The sequence below is a fragment of the Xyrauchen texanus genome, chromosome 26, assembly GCF_025860055.1.
Source record: "Xyrauchen texanus isolate HMW12.3.18 chromosome 26, RBS_HiC_50CHRs, whole genome shotgun sequence".
NCBI lineage: Eukaryota > Metazoa > Chordata > Actinopteri > Cypriniformes > Catostomidae > Xyrauchen > Xyrauchen texanus.
This window is the reverse complement of record NC_068301.1, coordinates 6031453-6052654: the sequence shown is the minus strand read 5'-3', so window position 1 is coordinate 6052654 and position 21202 is coordinate 6031453. Positions and strand designations below refer to the sequence as shown.

The 21202-nt window shown below is 39.3% G+C and overlaps 1 protein-coding gene across 2 annotated transcripts in view; it reads left to right on the top strand.

The window, feature by feature from the left end:
- The first annotated feature begins 1117 nt into the window (after positions 1–1117).
- Positions 1118–21202, top strand: part of LOC127620080 (chromodomain-helicase-DNA-binding protein 4-like) — a 33408-nt gene continuing 13323 nt past the window's right edge. For both annotated transcript variants that reach the window (XM_052093177.1, XM_052093176.1), the window contains exons 1-22: positions 1118–1355; positions 1755–1883; positions 5369–5490; positions 6447–6671; positions 6863–6981; positions 8926–9188; positions 9871–9995; positions 10226–10361; positions 10728–10897; positions 11720–11956; positions 12360–12563; positions 14190–14401; positions 14502–14633; positions 15150–15249; positions 15328–15519; positions 16784–16984; positions 17070–17207; positions 17416–17537; positions 19589–19762; positions 20240–20381; positions 20544–20675; positions 20942–21059. In XM_052093177.1, the coding sequence (XP_051949137.1) occupies positions 1829–1883; positions 5369–5490; positions 6447–6671; positions 6863–6981; positions 8926–9188; positions 9871–9995; positions 10226–10361; positions 10728–10897; positions 11720–11956; positions 12360–12563; positions 14190–14401; positions 14502–14633; positions 15150–15249; positions 15328–15519; positions 16784–16984; positions 17070–17207; positions 17416–17537; positions 19589–19762; positions 20240–20381; positions 20544–20675; positions 20942–21059 (3319 nt within the window). In that variant the 5' untranslated portion in view covers positions 1118–1355; positions 1755–1828. The remainder of the gene's footprint in view (positions 1356–1754; positions 1884–5368; positions 5491–6446; positions 6672–6862; positions 6982–8925; positions 9189–9870; positions 9996–10225; positions 10362–10727; positions 10898–11719; positions 11957–12359; positions 12564–14189; positions 14402–14501; positions 14634–15149; positions 15250–15327; positions 15520–16783; positions 16985–17069; positions 17208–17415; positions 17538–19588; positions 19763–20239; positions 20382–20543; positions 20676–20941; positions 21060–21202) is intronic.

Here is a 21202-nt window from a genome sequence, read left to right as displayed (position 1 = left end):
AGCGCAGAAACCCAGAAAACCTCTTTCTTGCATATCTCCATGACAACTGCCAGCACAGGAAGAATATTATGGTCTGTGTTTTCTTTTGGATAAGACATTATTACTGGATATGTGGAGGAGGGGTATGCCTGAGTGGGTTGTCATGACAACCACCTCTATATTTTTTTGATATGTAATTATAGTCTATGGTGTCTACCACTCCCATCCCTCAGAGAAATTACATATATGCATCTATATACAGTATACATATGTACAAATACATATGTAGTGTGTGCATGTGCAAACTTGAATGGTGTTGGCCTGTATGAGTGTCAAGGTCGTTTACAGTTTTTAATTTCACTGCTCTACTCATTGGTTAGAGTAATATTTGAACATGGAGAACCCCAAGTTGAATGAAAACGTGGTGAAAAAGCAATGGAGGACAAAATACAATACTCATGTTTCGTTGCGGCCCGTCTACTATGACTTTGTTCGACAAGGCCTTATTTGATCACATCCCAGCATGTGAATGGCTTTTTGGCCCTTAAATAGCTGCGTTATCAATGTGAAACTAAAACTTGAGTGCAGAGCAGCCTTGAATGTGGCCTTGAACCCAAAACATGTTTACCCATACCTTAGGTTATTCGTGCTATTATCTGCTGGTTTGGCTCTTGTTTTGGACCCCAATGCAATCTTAAGAGGCATGTGTTAGAACGCAGTTGCATGCTAAAATTACTTGAGGCCTGAAACACGGTAACTTTTATAGGAGCCGTGCAAGTTTTGATTATGTATGCCATTTTATATGCTCCCTAATGGCTACTGTACTCATGGTCTATATACAGAATAATAATAAGGAACTGGTCCACGTTCCTTCTTTTTTCAGTTATAGTTATTGTGGGATGTCAGTGACTATGCTCATTATTATTATGGGATGGTAACAGGGGTGGGAGGGGGGTTGCTGTCTCCATGACAACGGTTGCTAAGTGCATGGTGGAATAGGGAAGAGGGTCTGGTGTGTGTGTGTGGGGGGGTTATTATGGTCTGTATGTTGCAAGGTAACTATGCAGTGGGGGGAGGGGTGAATGTCTGTATGTATCTGTATGTGTGAATATGGGAAGGGAGATTATTATGGGATGTCTGGCCCCTGATCTCTTTGTGTCTATGCAAAGGGTGTAAGTGGCAGAGGGAGAAACTGCGCCGCTGTGTGCATCCCGCAGCTAAGAAATAAATAACCCACATATACTTTTTACTACCTTTTCATTAGAAACTGGGAAATGTACTAGTTGTATTCAACTGAAAAGGAGCCATTCCACGTGGAGACATAATTGGATTGCATTAGCTGCACCTCTGTGTATTTGAAAAGGAGAACAAGTTGTGTGAGTACAAATTTGTTTGTATTAATTATGTTTGTGTTTACATAAATTTGTAAATTATTGACTATGTACACACGTGAAAGCAAGTAACTCAAATGAACCCTAAAAAGTTATAGAGATCGCGTATGTATCATACCGGCTCAGTTTCATTTAGCTGGTTAGCATCACTAGCATGCTTAGCTGATTACTGTTTGCCTATTTGATGTCCATAACTTAGCATTTTTAAAGTTTAAAGATACTTCACAACTTGCGCTAAACCAAAAGTGTATTTAAGCACCACTCTTCGAAATATTTGCTTTCTTTTTGGATTTGGCCATTGACAGACCAATATGACTAGCATGCTACCGTGACTATTAACTTCCGTTTTATTGTTCTTTTATTTTCTGCCTCCCCCGGCTTCAGGAAGGCACCAGAGGAGGACAAAATCGGCACACAAGCGTCCACAAACCCCTCTAGCTGGTGGAAGTATCATCGATATGTCCGGCAGTGAGGACGAAAGAGATGATTTTGAACATCGGCCAATCATGCAAGGTAAAAACATTCACGTTTACTGACGCTAGTCATCCAACTCAACACGGTTCGGCGGTGTTGTTAATATTGTACTTTGTTGACGTGAATAAAACCTAGATGCATTTAATGCATCAAACGTATGATTTGCGTAGTATTTTATGGAGCTTACTGGAGTAAAACTAACGGGATGCACGAGACCAGTTTGTCGATCAACCGGCGGCTAGTCGGCTAAGTAAACAACACGCTAGGTTGTTTTGGGATATTTGCGTTTCTGCAAAGCTTTCAGTAGTAAATTGTTACTTAAATACTCAAGTCGCCTCATACATTTGGATATTATTGCATCGACGTTTTTCAGTCAGTGGTTCGTGTCGCCGTGTTTTTACGTGGCTCACCGTCGACCAACCGGCAAAACCAAATAATATGACTTGAAATGAGTCAAATACAATATATAACATTAATTTAAACGCACTCGGTTGCTTTGATGTTACAAGCACTATTGATGGTGTTTTGTTGTGTTGTGGTACAGGCATCGTTGCCTCGCGGCCTACCGGTACCAGTCGCGTGCGCGTTTGAGCTTGACGCGTGTAGATCCTTAATGCGTTCACACTCATTTCGCGGGCCTTTAGTATGCATGCTGAAAGAAATCGGGGGTGCCTCCAAAACAACGGCCTGTGTACGTTTTAAGTTAAATATTTTGTTTTTGCACATCAGTTTGCTTGTGCAGGAGTCGGATGTGACGCCAGTTTTACAGGGAAATGTTTTAAGGGGGGCTTTGCCCAGGCATTCAATGCTTTTTTATGGGGCTAAAATACACTTGCATTGATGTCTACATGGTGTTTGAATGCCTTTTGGTCTCGCAAATCATTTAAGCCAGTAAGTAAGATTAATTTAAATCACATGTCTAGTGTGAGACCACTATATTGGTCAGGCCAAGTTATCGGCTTCTACTGTTTCAAAAGCTGTGGTTATTCAGCCATTTTCAATGGACTATTTTTAACATTTATTTGTGAATTGAATACATTCTGTGTAAAAACTGTTAATTTGTGCTGTTTTGTTCACTTATTGATTTGTGTTGTGTATGTCTGCATTATATACTGGCCTTCAGCCACTGCTCTCAAGATATCGACCATTAAAAGACCATATTGTTTGACAATAGAGCTATTCAGTGTGAAGTCAAAAAACCCAGAAGAGAATTCACCATGGCTTCCATCTGGATTTTCCTATTGTTCTTTTGAATGGGGGTTATCAACTTCTGAGTAAAAGAAGGCCTGTGGTAAACATTACTTGACGTTACATGGACTACAACATAAATTACACACTTTCATGCCTCAAATGTGAATTTTGAAGCCAAATTGAATTGCATAATTAACACCCACTCAAAAAAAAAAGAACACAGAGACTTCAAAATTCACGGCTGAGGTATGAAAGTGTGTAGTTTATGTAGTGGAACAAAATGTCCATGTATCGTCATGTCGTAATGTTTACCACAGACCTTCTTTTACTCAGAAGTTGGAAAATCCAGAGGGAACCCATGGCAAATTAGTCTCCTGGGTTCGCCTACAAATTGACGTCACTGCTGAAAAGCTCTATTAGTCATGCCAGTATAATCATTTAGTCTTAACATATTCAGTGCGAAGTTACGTTTCCACTACCGGGCCAGGGCTATCAACTGGCCAATAGCCTTGAGCCGCAAGCCCAAAATTGATCTGCATTTCCACCATCGGGACAATAGCCCTGCAACGTTTCCCTAGACCCCGCCCTTATTCTGCATTCCATTCCAAGTCGGATGCGGGATATTCCTACTTTATCCGTTCTCCGACAATAAAGTAATTCTATTGCAGATGCTCGGAAGATGACATGACAACTGAAATGCACGCTCCCGTTAGCTTAGCAGATCTTTGCCTGTCACCAGAGACTTCTCCTAGCAACCCAAATAAGCAATGCTGCAACATGAGCATTTGTGCTGCAGGTGTTTAATTGTCAAAAGAGGGAACAATTTATCATGTTTTGTACACCTGTCTCTACAAACGTTTGTTAAACAAACTTTAATATCATGCAATGTAGATACTTTGAATCATTGATCTATATTATTTGATAAAAGTGAATGTTTATCATTAAATATGTACATCTCCATGGGTGCCAACATGTTTGTGTGACGTCATGCACCTGTATCTCATCCAAATTGGGGTTTAAGATTTATGCACAAGTGTCCAAGTTGGAAGTTCGACTTCAGGTGGCTTTCCTTTGCACTTTTCATAGTAGGAAGATGGGAATTCCGACAATCTGGTTTAAATGAAATGCAGGATTAAAACGCCTCCTCTGGTACCAACGTCACACACTCCACCCATTTCATGAGCAAGAGGGAAGCTCATGCCGAGGTATCAGACCATGGAGACTAGCTAGCCCTCGAAATGAACATTTTGGAGACTATAGCTGCTCTTTGTTTGCTTATTTTGGTCATTCTTGGTGGAAAGAGTCCTGACTCTGCGAAACTCCCCCTTTGACATTGACCCCGCCTCAATCCCCAGCTTGCCTTTTTGACCTAATGGTTATTGGTGGGCCAAAGGCTTTGGTCATTGGCCAAGAAGAAGCCCCAAGGAGACACAATGAAGTGATGGTGGTAACACAACTGGCCCAATAGTGCAAACGTGGCTAATGAGGCTATATCGTACCTGGAGGGAAAGCCAGTGTATTGTCTTTCATTACAAAAATCTGAGCCAAATCCATTAAGATATTTTTTAAAGTACTGTTGTCCAATGGAATATGTAGAGCTAGTAAAATCATGCCACTTACAAAGTTTATGTGGTGTGAAGGGTTGTGCCAAATACTACCATGAGAAATGGCCAAAGAGTACATTTTCTCAGGTTTGCCATTTGCAATTCTGTTACAAAAAGCTGCCCACCTTGTGACTGTCCTGTTACTAATAACCAGGAACACACAGAGTCCGTGCCCACAGAACTTGGCAGAGTTGCCTACACAGTTCTACACATTCTCTGGCCCTGTAATGTTTATTAAATATTTTGGCTAAATGTTGTGCTTTAAGCACAAGAATTATAAATTCCACAAAATTCAGCAGATTTTTCACCTAAAATCAGCTCAGGAAGTCCGCACATTCTGCCTGTCCTGGAAATAACCAATAAGTAAAATTGTTCTCGTTTACCATTAGCAATTCCATGAAAAAAGTCTGATCACAATTTCTGTATCTGACGGTGAGTTTCATCTCCCTTGGACTGTATTATAGGAGATTTTTAAATGGCACAGAATTACTGATAATGCATTAGATGAGTTCATCTTTCAACAAAGCTTAAATTGCTGGAATTTAATCAATTCTAAATGACTAATCTATTGCAACCCTATTACTATATTAAAAGTGAATGTCACTGAATGACGGCATTGACGATCGATTTAATTTATTATATTTACTAGCAGTTCTGCATCAGACTAAATTCATAAATGCTCCTATATGCTAAAGAGACAAAGTGAAATGATTCACATTTGTTCTACAGATGAGGACGACCTGGATGAGGAGTTATCAGAGAATGAAGCCCCAAAGGTGAAGAAGAAGAAAAAAGCCAAAAAAAGTAACCGTGAGAGCAAAGGCAGCAAGAGAAATCGCTCTCGCAGAGAGGTAATGGCTTTTTCTATAAGTGTTTGTGTGCAGTACCTCTGAGAATGCAGTATTTGCTGTCCTCCCCCACTATCAATGTCTTAATGGAAAACAGATATTTTGTTGGCGTAGCAAATGGGATATCATGTCCTAATGACTGCTAATATCAGAGGTACACAATTCCATTTTTTTAAACTACCGAATCCTGAACATACTGCTTCATTATTGGAATCTGCAGCTATTATTTTCAAAAGACTGGGAGCTTTTGTTTTTGTTACAAAGCCATGTTGTTAACGGCTCAATTTAATTTGGGCTGCTAAATGTAATGCCGTCCTGATTAACTGGTCTAGTGACCTCCTTTACTGAACATGTAGATGGGGTTTATGACTTTAAATACTGGCTGAATCATTGAGTACATCGATTGCAGCCTGTGGTTGCTGTGCACAAGGATCCTAAATACACAAGGACATCAATGTAAAATCTCTTTGTTCCAAAATCCTGCTCTTCAAAACTGTACATTAAACGTCTTCTCATTGGCAGTGTGCAACATTCAGTACATGCATGTATATAAACAAGCTACCAGGCTTTGCATAGTAGAGCTATAGTCTTCATCTATCTGTCCAACTACACATGACCATGTGTAATTTAATATGTGAACTATGTTAGCGGAGGAAGTAGATTTCTGAACATGCATGCGCACACTGCAAAAGTCAGTTGTGGTCCAGTGCTGAATTAAGCCATGCTAAAAATGAATGTGGTACAATTTCAGTTGGACTAAAGCATTTCCAATTTAACTCTTAAAGTGCATGTAAACATACTGATTGTCTGTCCATGGTTGTTGCATCATGCCTGGTTAGGAAAAGAAGAAATTAATTTAATCCCTTTGGACATTTTTGCTTAATTGGAAATCGTAAAGCACCCAAAAACGATTTAAAAGAATATTGCATCCATTTCAAAATATCACGTGTATCCTCCAGGATATTGGCATCAGTTCTCCAGAGCCAGGAGACGGCCCTGATCTGGGTGATGGTGAAGACCGCTCAGACAGCGAGGGAAGTAACTACACACCAGGCAAGAAAAAGAAGAAGAAAGCCAGCACTACAAAGGACAAGAAAAGAAGCAGCTCTGGTGTAGACAGAAGCTTAGGTACCTCCAAACGGAGGGAACCTGAAGAAGAGGATGACGAGGATGATGATGATTCGGTAGGCAATATGAGAAACTACAAGTTCTCTTAAATATTTTTTTGTAATAGTGCATGTGCTCTCTTTCTTGAAAATAAATGACACTTGCTTTGATATTTTGTTATTTAATGCAAATATACATGGCTTAAATTCATGTAATATATGAACATAACTGTATTTGAACGTGCTTATACATCTGAACTGATTTGAAGGAGCCAAAGTCCTCGTCTCAACTGCTGGATACCTGGGGGATGGAGGACATTGATCATGTCTTCACGGAGGAGGACTATAAAACTCTGACTAACTATAAGGCATTCAGCCAGTTCGTCAGGTATGATTATATTACAAATATCAATTGACTAATCTGAACAGTCTGGACTAATTTTCCACATCCTTGTTTTTTTTTTGCATCAAATTGAATATGACGTCTATTTCTCTGACTAAGGTTTAGAAGTTGCATTCCTAACTGCTGTGTCAACAATTTAGAGGCCTGCGAGCTAAAAATAGGTGCTTGTAGATTAAATATTGTTGCTGCTACTACTGTGTGGTAAAACAGATTTAGAGGCCGTTCATACTTGCGTTAGAAAAGTCTAGACGCATTGCAACGAATGGAACAAAATATAGGTGTCTTGAGAGTTGAAATTCCTTTAGCTTGACATGTCTTAAATGTGGCGCATTGATCAAAATCGTCAGTCTTAATGCATGTTGACATAGAAAAATATTTAAAGGGTTCATGACATGAGGAATCCAATTTCCTTTATCTTTTGGCATATAAGAGGTCATTCTACTATAAAACGCAATAAGTTTGAGAACTCCACTCCCTCCTCAATAGAAATCTTTTTATTTAAATCAAGCTGGTAAAACAGCTCATTTTGAATTTGTGGGTTATGTGGCATCACAAGGGCCAAAATGTCAGCAAAAGAAGCATCTACAGCAAGACATCAACGCCCACTTTTACAATGGTGCACCCTTGACCCGCCCACTGGCACTCAGTCAGACAATGGACAGAGATGAGCCTCATCTGTCATGGGAGACTCATCTACACCAAAGTGGACTTGCACAGGACACCTTCCTTAAATTTTTTCTACATAAACATGTACTAGACGAACTGCTTTAAGCATTATCCTGCATCTGGCGTCACTTTTAAAAGACGCAATGTCAAGTTATAACTCTTAAAAGGAGACCCCCATTCTGTGTCCATCTGTTTTGAGTTTAAACACATCCTGGATGGGTTTTTGCCCTCATCTGCCTTTTAAACATGCACTAGATCAGAGTTGGCCAACTCCGGTCCTGGAGAGCCACTCTCCAGAAGAATTTAGCTCCAACCCATATCATACACACCTGCCCTTGATTTTTTTTTATTTTTTTTTTATTTTTTTTAAGGTGTCCTGGAGACCCTGATTAGTTTGAAGAATTTTAGATTAGGGTTTGAGCTAAAATCTTCAGGACAGTGGCTCTCCAGGACTGGAGTTGTCCATCCCTGCACTAAATGGACATTTTGAATCATTTTGATGCGTTTGCGGCGATATGTGCTGCGATTTTAAGAGCGGTTCAAGCACAAATATATAAAAAAACGTATCTGTTCTGGTCCATTCCACTTCTACTTTTGGGTGAAATCAGCGTAGATTGCTTGTGAACCAGTCACAACATGATCCAGCTTTGCAAATGAGCTATTATTGAAAGTTGGGACAGTTAAAAACACTGTTGGACCCAATCGTAAGTAACAAATTCCCTTCAGGAATGTTTCAAACGTCTGAATACAAAATGACTGTTTAATGTGAAAAGTTTAATATATTCGGATGCAATGTTTGCATATATTCGGAGCATGTTCATTTTCTGTTGATTGTGTTTTAAACATGTATGGCTGTGTATTATAGGGGCTGCACGATGTAAGACAGTCATAACATTGGGCGATAACACTGAAGTTTAAAGTAGGCCAAAACCGAGTGTTTCAGAGGGCCAGAGACAGGCTGTTTTACTAAATTATTATTGTTTTGGTGCAAAAACAACTTTACTAACATTATCACAGGACCTCAGGAAGATAATAAAACTAAAATACAGTATGTCATGACCCCTTTAAAATAACCGTGCAGACATACGCATTTGAGGTGAACGACCCAAAAGGTTTTTGCATGACCTTCCATGATGACAGTGTATGAAGCATAATCGTGATAAGATTGTGCATGTAAACATGGGGAATAATGCCAAGATAGTGATGTGAAGAGATTTTGCCCATCATCATGCTCTTGTTTTTTACACCCCCATTATCTGACAGGCCCATGATTGCTGCCAAAAATCCCAAAATTGCCGTTTCCAAAATGATGATGGTTCTGGGTGCAAAGTGGCGGGAGTTCAGCACTAACAATCCTCTGAAGGGCTCGGCCGCTGCCACCACGGCCCTGGTGGCTGCTTCTGCAGCTGTAATGGTAGACATCCCTGTAGTAGCCGAATCTCCACCTGCGACACCTGTAGCCCAACTCAGTGCTGAGTCTGCTCCAGTGGCTCCCATACGCAAAGCCAAGACTAAAGAGGGCAAGGGTGAGTGGGTAAAAAAAAATCGAATCTCAGTCCTAGCTTGATTTTTCAAAGTGTATGTAATCCCAATTTTTAAGGTGTTTATCAGATGTTTACAATAGATCACAGTTAAAATGCTTACGAGAGCTCAATAATGCACACAAACATCTCTGCTATGCACATGTGCTTCATAGGGGTGTTGAGAGTAAAATATGTTACGTTTTATGTGTGTCCAAAGACAAGATATTCGCCTAGAGACAGACAAGTTTTTAGCACGTGTTCAACAAATCAGTGTAAATACCTGTAAATAGTACAAGTTATGCAATTAAACAATACAAATGTAACAAAATATAATATATGCAATATAGTATTATATTTATTGATTAAATACTTTGATTTGTTCATTTTTAAATAGCTAAAATGTGACCAAATTGATAAACCATTTACTATTAAAACTAACCCCATTTAATAAATATATATATAATTAGTTAAATTAATATTTTCATATTAGCTGGGAGATAATTTATTTCATATGTAAGCAAAGGGGATATTATAACTGAAATATACCCATATGAATTTATATGAATTGATGGAGACCTTGTGAATCACAATCGAATTGGGAAATCTGCTGCTTAATGGGTTTTTATTTACGTATGATTTCTTTGCCATCTTTTTGTTTGCCAAAAAGTACATTCCTGTGTTTCAGGTCCAAATGCACGCAAAAAGTCCAAGCCCGCCCCCAAACCTCAGGAGAAAAAGGTGAAGACCAAGAAGGTTGCTCCTCTGAAGATCAAATTAGGCGGCTTCAACAGCAAGAGGAAAAGATCATCTGTAAGAACTTCTGCTTTGTCAACTCTTTCCCTTTTTTTTCTTGCCTTCAAAATTGTCCTCTAACCTTTTCCATTAGCAAAGTTTGTTCTTGGTTCTCATGTTTTTAATTGCTGATGTAGCATCTCACTAATGACATATGAAAGTCATTCCATGAGGAATGGAGTTGCAACATATTTCTCTCTGCTTCTTATAGATAACCGTTTTCAATTGTTTCAAAATCATTTTTGTAGAGTGAAGAGGATGATGTTGATGTGGACAGTGATTTTGATGATGGCAGTATGAACAGTGTGTCCGTTTCAAATGGATCCAACAGCCGCAGTAGTCGCAGCAGCGCTAAAAAGAAGCCCAAAAAGAAGACGAAAAAGGGTGAGGATCTCTCTTTCCTTGCAATTGTGAAAAATGTAGCCTTTAAATAGGCCAAGACAACACCTCGTGACTCACTCTTTATGTCTGTGTCATTTATCCCTTTGAGAAAAATCAAATAAGGGGTAGTTTTTCCAAAGTCACATTTAAAAGAATCAGTTTTCAGCCCAGTGTGTCCAGAAATGTTCAGATTCGGTGCATCACTAAAGTGATGTATGTAGTCAAATATGAGTCCCATCCCCCATATTTTAGATTTCAGGTGTAAACTGCATATCTCGGCTGACCACTTACGGTCGGATCAACCAAGACAGATGTTAATTTCAGGTGTAAACATCCTCCTTTTAAGTATACTCTCTCTTTCTCTGCTAGGCGATGAGGATGGTGATGGCTACGAGACGGATCATCAGGACTACTGCGAGGTCTGTCAGCAGGGAGGAGAGATCATTCTCTGTGACACCTGTCCACGAGCATATCACATGGTCTGTTTGGACCCTGATATGGAAAAGGCACCAGAAGGCACCTGGAGCTGCCCACACTGTGTGAGTGTCTTCCTGCGATGAACTAGGACAGTAAGAGTAAAAACAAAAAAAGGACCTGATCGATCTGATCTATGTTTAGTGGAGCTGTGAGTATGTTTAGTGTATTCTAAAGTCCCTTGAGGCGACGTTTGAGCACTGCCTGGCACAGATATCTCAAATGGATGATGCACAGTGTTTTTTTTCCTCATTAAAGCTACACTATGTAAGATTTTTTTGTTAGAAATGAACAATTTCATTAATGAGCAAGTACACCAACAATCCATCTTCCAAACCATGTTTTTGCCTTAGCCTGATTTACTATGATAAGCCTATAATAATGATTTATATTTTATAGCTGTCGGGATGGATTTGGTGGGAAATTGCATACTTCAGTCATTCAATCTGAACGTGTTTACATCATGCACATAAATAAAGAAATATGGTCCAGCTACTACACTCTAGCATTATTGTGGCAAGTTTTGCATGGGCAAGCAACACCCATTTTCCTCCATTTTTAACTAAACTAAATGCATATATCTAGTTGTTTTAAGGTGCAACACCTGTTTGAACCAACATTAGTCCTCCATGAGTTGTTTCGAGCCAACCTTTTTCTGACTTTTTGGCAAATAAGCACCACCAAGCAATTTGAGTCTGCACACTATCCCCACCAGGCTACATCTCGGACAAAAACCAACCATCTTGAATGTTGATCACATAGTCAGATTTTAAAATTGCAAACTATGCCCTGATGTTTATTTGTTTTCCCATAATAACTCTGCTAAGCTACTTAAGTTTTTGCTACAATTGTAATCTGCGTAATGAAATGAACTCTTTGTCTCTCAGGAGAAGATGGGGATCCAATGGGAGGCTCGTGAGGATGCATCCGACGGCGAGGAGGATAACGAGGCAGAAGTTGGTGAGGCAGAAGAGGACGATCATCACATGGAGTTCTGCAGAGTGTGTAAGGACGGTGGAGAGCTTTTGTGCTGTGACTCCTGCCCCTCCTCGTACCACATCCACTGTCTCAATCCACCCCTGCCTGAGATACCCAATGGAGAATGGATCTGCCCACGCTGCACTGTGAGTCAATCATTTACTGGTTTGAACTTGTAAGGAGGCTTCAAGGTGCACTAAAAGTATCTCTACTTTTTATTTTACAAGAGGGTAGGGTTGATCACTAGTAGCTGAACACAGTTTTCTTTATCTCAGAAACCCTGTGTTAGTGGACACTTTCAGTTGAAAAATGTATTATTACGGGTCATAAATATGGCTATGAACAGGTTATTTCTACAGTGAGTAAGTTTACAGCAGCATCGTAACGCTAAACGTTTGCGTCATTCTGCAACCTCTGTCAAATCGGCTTGTGAAATAAAAAAGTACTTGTGCACTTAAAGGCTTTTTTTAAGTCAAGTTATTCTGAGGTTACAATAAAAGTGTTTTATTGCTGTATTTGACAGTTTGTCATGTCTCATTCTGTTTTCAGTGTCCTGGTATGAAGGGTAAAGTGCAGAAGATTCTGACCTGGCGCTGGACTGAACCTCCTCCTCCGACACCTGTTCCCCGCACCACTGACCTCCCAGCTGATGCGCCTGACCCCACACCATTGGCCGGTCGCCCTGAGAGGGAGTTCTTCGTCAAATGGCAGAATCTGTCCTACTGGCACTGCTCCTGGGTCACTGAACTACAGGTACCAATAACAACATTGGGTCTTGTCTCGTTTTCGTCTCACAGCAGAAATGAGGACTTCCAATTCTGATAATGTGGCTTGACTTTTCAGTGTCAGAGAAAAGAAACTTGTTTTCAATAAGTTAATATTTTAATGATTCATTTATAAATATTTGATGTTGATATTAATAATTAAATGGATTCTGTAAATGTTCTGCACTTATGGCACTTTTCCACTGAACGTTACGGTTCGACTCGACTCTACTCGCTTTACTTTTTTGAGCTTGCTTTTCCACTGCAGTTTAGTGCTGCCTCAACATGTTTGGTATTATAGGCTGATCGTCATAGTTGCACCGCCTCAATTGCCATGACATCATCTTAAACACGACACAAACATTACTGACCAAAACAATAACACAACCGCTAGCTGTTCGCTACTAGCTCATTGTGCTGCATAAAGCAGTTGTTGAATGGTGATTTTACACAAGTGTAACAGTTAAATTGGCCTGGTTGTTTTAGAAGCAAGCTTTCCAGTAACTGGTCAACTAAATAAATGAAGCTTTCAAGTGTAGTGTAGAGTTAACGTACCATCCATAGCGTACATTTGGTCGAACCACTTTCTCCAGTTTGAACCAATCTGGCAGTTGTGGTCCTTAATGGTCCTGTAGTTACGTAAGTTTTTTTTTTTTTTTTTTTTTTGTACTTTCTCCTACACTGTTGGTAGGTCCGGTAGTAGCAGTGTGTGGCCAACAGCTGAGACACTTGAAAGAGTTTTTCGTTTCATTCGTTGCTAACGAGAGGAACGCCTGCACCTTGTTTATTGACCACGGCGTGGTTTTGCGCACAGCCATTTCTTTTTACGATTAGAAAGTCGCGTGAACAAATGATACTGCTAACGCTGTTGCTAACTTTAAAACTAGTGGTTCGATGTCCCATATCCAAATCCAGTGACGCTGGTAGTGGCGATTCTCTCTGACCAATCGGTGATCTGCTGGGTTTTGACGTCACCTTTAGTATCGGCTCGGCTCACTTAAAAGCACGACTGAGCTGGTACAAAAAAATTTACCAGGTACTATCCACAGTGGAAAACCCCCAACAAGTGAGCAGAGTTGAGCTGTACCGTGCAGTGGAAAAGCCCTTTTATATAGCGCCTTTTAACCTTAGTGGTTCTATAAAGCGCTATACACTGTGTCCCGTTCACCCATTCACACTCTCACACCAATGACAGCAGAGCTGCTATGCAAGGCGCTAGCCTGCCATTGGGAGCAACTTTGTGTTCAGTTTCTTGCCCAAGGACATTTCTGCATGTGGAGTCATGTGGGCCGGGAATCGAACCACCAACCCTGCGATTAGTGGCCAACCCGCTCTACCACCTGAGCCACAGCCGCCCACAACCTGTATGATTTCATAATGGGAAGTCATAACAGTAGAATTGACAAATAATACATCATCAATCGCAGTTCACTTTCACAAAAGAGGTAGTATTGTAAACCGTACTACATGAAGCCTGGTTTCAAGTGGAATTGTTTGCGATTCCTTAATTTACACCGGAGTTCGTAAAAATAGTTTTCATATGAGGCAAATCAACTCTTTAGCTCTTAGACTTCTTTCCTGAAACGACACTCACTCAATTTCTCACTTTTTCTAGCTGGAAATGCACTGTCAGGTGATGTTCAGAAACTACCAGCGCAAGAACGACATGGATGAGCCAACACCCGTTGACTTTGGCACTGAGGGAGATGAGGATAAGAGTGAGAAGAGAAAGAGCAAAGACCCCACCTATGCTCGGATGGAAGAGAAATACTACCGCTTCGGCATCAAGATGGAGTGGATGATGATTTACAGAATCCTGAACCACAGGTGAGATGACCTTAAGATTTACTTTGAATTGAATGACTTGGGATTAATTTCATGTTTTAACTCGCATGTCTGTTCCATTGTGTTCTATTCCATTGTTTAGTGTGGATAAGAAGAATAACTGTCACTACCTCATCAAGTGGAGAGATATTGCGTATGATCAGTCCACCTGGGAGGGGGACGATATGGACATTCCTGAGTTTGACACCTACAAACTGCAGTACTGGAACCATAGGTATACACCTTTTATAGGGATGTGCAAAACTACCAATTTTCTTAATTGACTAGTCGTCGGTTGTTTGAACTTGTAGTCTGTGTTAAGGATAATAATGTATAATTATCCGTTATGTCCACGTGACATTGTTTGGACACGTTATCGTCTTTAATATGCTCTTATGTGTTTAGCAAACTAAGCTTTGTATTGCTTATATATTCAACTGATAAAGAGTTTGTTTATTGATGTGAGATAATAATAAAAAAGAAACATTTACAACAATCTGCATATTGTTTTGCCAATAACCTATATTTCCAAAAAGCAACTATCGTCACCGATTAATCGGTAAAACCGATATATATATATATAGGTCTACCTCTAGTTAGTAGTCGGTACTGATACCAGTGAAATTTCACAGTTCTCGACACCAATTGTAGTACCACTGCATACATTTTACGTGGCATAATCTGTAAGAAAGATGGCAAGCACTGACACACTCAACATATGCACGCTGCATCTGTTTTACTCTTTTTAAAGGGAGTTGATGATGGGAGATGAAGGTAAACCAGGAAAGAAACTGAAGATCAAAGGAAAGATGCGAAAACTTGATCGACCTCCAGAAAATCCTGTTGTGGATGTAAGTCACCTTCATTGTTTGGTCATACACTAGTGACACTAAAATGTATATGGCTAAAATCCATTTCTCTCCCTCTAGCCCACTATCAAGTTTGATCGTCAGCCAGAGTATCTGGACACTACAGGAGGAACACTGCATCCGTACCAGCTGGAGGGGTTGAACTGGCTTCGCTTCTCCTGGTCTCAGGGAACCGACACCATCCTGGCAGACGAAATGGGTCTTGGAAAGACTGTGCAGACTGCTGTTTTCCTCTATTCACTCTATAAAGAGGTGTGTGGGTGTGTTAAAGTATTGTTTAATGTTAAGTTTAGAACCATCTGTTGCTTAATAGTGTTTTATACTTGACACAAAGTTTTGTATCAATATATCAGTTTTATTGGCCATAGAAATGTTCTGTAGTACTTTTAAACCTCCTAATGCATACACCTTTTGCATTCGTGGGTCAGTTTTGACCCGGTAGAATTCAAGCTTATAAGTCATTCATAACTCAATGGTTTTTTTTTATTTTTTTATCTAAAACTTTATTGTAAGTCATTAATGGGTTTTTAACTGTACATGTAAAAATATTAATATTTTTTGCATGTTAAACTGACAAATATAAAAGTTAATTAATATGCTTTTTTTTTTTTCTTTGATTCTTTGACATTTTAAAATATACATTAACTACAGAAAAAAACATTGATACATGTGTAGACTTTTTTTATCAACATTTCTGTGAAATCTGATCCTAAATATAACTTAATATATCATTTATATTAACATCTAATGTGAGCATTACCAGTAATTTGAATGAATTTCCTATTATTTAATAACTGATCAATGCAATTTGGGTCAAAAATCATATAACTGATGTATTCATTTTCAACTTTGCTATGTTAAAAAAATATTTCCATTCACTTGTATGAACTGCTGAATGTTGATGTGCGAGTTTGTTGCAAGCTGGTTTGGCATCAGATGGCTGCATGTGTGCATGAACTTTTGCTCTCGCCGCACCCTCTTAAGACATTAGTACCTTTGATTTAGTTAATTTATTATGTTTGTTACATCTGTCATGTCTGTACAGGAATATGTGTGTTTCTGTGTGTGTGTGTTGTGTGTGTGTGTACATGTTTGTAAACTAAATTCAATCCCAGTGAGCGATTTTATATAAAAAAAAAATTGTGAAAGGGTATGGCAAAGAGGCAAAATGTAAATGGTGTTTATAAGTAAAAAATATAATTCATAAATGTACAACAAAATCTACAAAATATCATGTGTAAAGCCACAATTGATGCCTGGGTCAAAGCTGACCCATGAACACAAAAGAAGTAAAAAAGAAAAGTTAAATGGCTATGTATCTTAAACAATTTGATTTTAAAATCTGAAGAAAAAAAAACAAATGTATCGTGTGATAGTATTGACAAAGTCACAAAATTTGTTTCCCATACAAAAATCGAACTCTCCCGGCTCCGAACTTTCCAGAACGCAACCGGAGGGATAAAGTCACAAAAATGTCATAGAAGTTTATGTTGCGGCATTCATGCTCTTTCTCCAGGGCCACTCCAAGGGTCCGTTCCTGGTCAGCGCTCCTCTCTCCACCATCATTAACTGGGAGAGAGAGTTTGAGATGTGGGCCCCCGAAATGTACGTCGTCACTTACGTAGGCGACAAGGACAGTAGGGCTGTTATCAGAGAAAACGAGTTCTCCTTTGAAAATAACGCCATCCGAGGAGGCAAGAAACCCTCTAAGATGAAGGTTAGTATGGTGGACCATTCACTTTTTCTTCAACAATCTGATTCACAGCATCTGTATTGATTATTATTTCCTTATCACTCTGCAGAAAGAAGCCTCCGTGAAGTTCCACGTGCTGCTGACCTCCTATGAGTTGATCACTATTGATACGGCTGTTCTTGGCTCCATCGACTGGGCGTGTTTGGTAGTTGACGAGGCCCACAGACTGAAGAATAACCAATCAAAGGTGAGACCAACATTGTCGATAAAACATTTTGGGCCATCTGCTTAATAATTTGACCAAAATTATATATACTTGGAGTTCAGTTAGGGTGCTGTGGTTAAAGTTCAAGAACTGATAGCTGGAAGGTGATTGGTTTAATCGCCAGTAAATGACTGTTTTATTTATTTGTATGATAGTTTGATATTGTAATGCTGTGGTGTTTGTTGTGCAGTTTTTCAGGATTCTCAACAACTACCCACTGCAGCACAAGTTGTTGTTGACTGGAACTCCTCTACAGAACAACTTGGAAGAGCTTTTCCATCTGCTCAACTTCCTCACACCAGAGAGATTCAGGTGTGTGTGTCAGTGTCAAAGTTTCAAAACATTAAATGTCCATTAATGCATTTTCCAGTGAACCTAAACCTTAAATCTATAGTAGTGATCCATAGATATGGGTTTATCAATGGCCTAATGCTGACCCATATGTGTTGAGGATATAATACAGTTGTATGAAAGCAAATATGACATGCACAGAATTGTTAAATAATGTTGGGTTCCACAATATTAATGATTTTATTGATTTTGGTACGGGGTTGATTTTTTGGAACCAAGAGGCCGTTCAGACAATGCGTTCTTGCACTGAAAAAGCTAGATGAAGCGCTGCAAATATAACAGAACACGGGTGTCTCAAGACACGCTTTGAAAAGTTGACATTCGTTTTATTACGCCAGAGATCACATGAACGATGTCCTCTTTCCTTACCATAGTATGATTGTAAACCATAATAACGTTGAGGCCGATGAAATATGTTGTGAATAAATAGACGATTATGAAAATATATGGTTTGGCTATATATTTCAAGCGATTGTGGAATTTTTTTGTATTGGTTTGATGTCTGTATATTTGAAGAATATGAACCTGTTTGCTTTCGGCTGCATATTCTATAAATATGATGCTTTCTGCTTCAATCTATGAATGGGATCCACGTGAGATCAGTAAATGAAGCTGATCTAACCACTCGATGATGATTGAAAGTATAAATGCAGTATGTAGTTTAATTTGTTTTGTTTACATGCTGCTGACATGGAGCTAAGCTAATGCTAGCATGCTAACCTTTGCCATAGTATGCACCTGTTACACGCTTTTATTTTATTTTATAATGGGATTTGTTAAAAGAATCCACGCAAAATCACAAAAAAAGGTTTTGACTTGTTTTTAAGAGAGACTTTCGATGCAACAGCAAAGGTGAATGTTGGGTGTCAATATAGGTGTTACTATGGCTGAAATATAATAGTATTATAAAATGGGCAGAATATAGACAAAAGAATATTCAAGGCACATCCATGTGTCTCAGGTGTGAATGGCTTACAGACTGCAGACAAACGCATGAATGATGCTGCTTGTAAAAAAACAGCGTGAATGGACTTTTAAAAATATATAATGTACTCAGCCACCAATAATCAGCCACAACATTAAAACCACCTGCCTAATTATGTGTAGTTCCCCCTTGTGCTGCCAAAACAGCGTCATCACAATTTTACAGAGTGGTTATCTGAGTTACTGTAGACTTTACATTTATGTTTGGCATATATTATATTTGGCAGACGCTTTTATCCAAAGCGACTTACAGAGCCCTTATTACAGGGACAATCCCCCCAGAGCAACCTGGAGTTAAGTGCCTTGCTCAAGGACACAATGGTGGTGGCTGTGGGGATCGAACCGACAACATTCTGCTTACCAGTTTAGTGCTTTAGCCCACTACGCCACCACCACTCCAAAGTCAACTGCCAGAACTGCCGCTCACTGGATGTTTTTTGTTTTTGGCACCATTCTGAGTCAACTCAAGAGACTGTTATTCATGAAAATCCAAGGAGATCAGCAGTTACAGAAATATCAATCCAAATCACTGAGATCACATTTTCTTTCCATTCTGATGGTTGATGTGATCTTTAACTGAAGCTCCTGACTCGTATCTGCATGAATTTATGCACTACACTGCTGCCACATGATTGGCTGATTAGATAATCGCCTTCATGATTGTTGGTGCCGGATGGGCTGGTCTGAGTATTTCAGCATCTAAAAAACTCAACGTTTTAAGACGTCCTTCTAGTGCATGTTGACGGAGCTAGATAAACAGTTCAGATGGACACAAAAAAGCACGTAGGTTACTTAAACTTTTGTTAAACAGACAAGCAAGCAGCATATCACCAATATGATATCAATAATAATGATAATATCAAAATAGCCAAATCCTGGCTGATTACTCGGCCTGACTGAAATATCGCTTTGTAATGTAAAATAATTATTGAAAGATGTTCCATATTATTAAAGAACTAAAAACAAAGTTCATATGCTGGTGTCCTTTAATGTAAATTACCATATTTTTCTCTCTTTCCACTCCTCAGTAATCTAGAAGGATTCTTGGAAGAGTTTGCTGACATCGCCAAGGAGGACCAGATCAAAAAGCTTCATGACATGCTGGGACCCCACATGCTCAGGAGACTCAAAGCTGATGTGTTCAAGCACATGCCCTCTAAAACCGAGCTAATCGTCAGAGTGGAGCTCAGCCCCATGCAGAAGTGAGTGTGGAATGAGGGTTAAAAAGGGAAAACAAAAATGCAACAAGATTAATGGAGGCAATGTGCGAGGAAAGCAACCAAAGCAGAGGTTGTGTGTTTGATAAGTGATTGAAGTGAATGAAGCATCTACAGGAAATGTAGAGGGACAACGTTTAAATATATGTGCTGATGTGGCTTAATAGTTAAAGAGCTGAGCTGGTAATCCAAAGTTTGTAGGTTCAAAACCCAGATAAAGCGATTCACAAGCCACTTGCATTGTGCCCTTGTGGACACCTAACCTCAAGTTGCTCCATGAGAGTTTTCCCTGTAGTATTGATGTATTAAAAGTCATTTTGGATGCTAAATGTATTTGGTGTAATGACCTTCAGTTCTAGAACAATTCCTAGTACTTAAGAGTATTTCAAATGTGTTTATTTATGCTGAGTGGCAACTTCTTTTGGCATGTTCTTAATCGACTTCTTTGATCTGTGAATTCAGGAAGTATTACAAGTTTATCTTGACACGTAACTTTGACGCTCTGAACACTCGAAGTGGAGGAAACCAAGTGTCTCTACTAAACGTCGTCATGGACCTCAAGAAGTGCTGTAATCACCCCTATCTTTTCCCTGTTGCTGCTATGGTATGGTCTACATTTCTCTCTTAAATTATTTATCTTTTTAATAATAGATATTTAACAGTATCAGTAAATTATAGTTGTAATATTTGAGGATACAAATGAGTAAATGGTTAATTGAAAAACGTGATTGCGGCACACATATTTTTGATTGGCTGTGTGAAATAGGAAGCTCCCAAGCTGCCCAATGGGATGTACGAGGGCAGTGGCCTGACTAAAGCTGCTGGCAAGCTGATGCTACTTCAGAAGATGATGCGCAAACTCAAAGACGGCGGACACAGAGTGCTCGTCTTTTCTCAGGTGAACATGCATACACAGACATGCGTTCTCTGGGACTAAAACAATCAAACAAACAAAAAAGATCTCTTGTGTCTAATACCATACTGTCTACTGTCTGAGGCTAGAAATATTTCTTCGTTTGCATGCTGAGAAGTTCAGGCATCCAAGCATTTTTTTTTAAATTATGAAAATTGAACAAGGGACTTGATGTGAATGATTTGAAGCATGAAGAATTATTGCATTGAACTTAACTTGTAATTTGTAACTATTGTGTTCCTCTTCGGTAGATGACCAAAATGTTGGACCTGCTGGAAGACTTCCTGGAGAACGAGGGCTACAAATACGAGCGTATCGATGGCAGCATCACTGGAAGCATGAGACAGGAGGCTATTGACCGCTTTAACGGTGAGGCAAGATGTTTCTTGAAAATAAGGGGAAAATTATAACAATCTGAGAACCACAAACCTGCCAAAGTGAATCTTTTTCGCTTAAAAATTATGTTTAGGACGCTTTGTGTCTGAAGCTCAATTTCTGTCATTTTATTAATT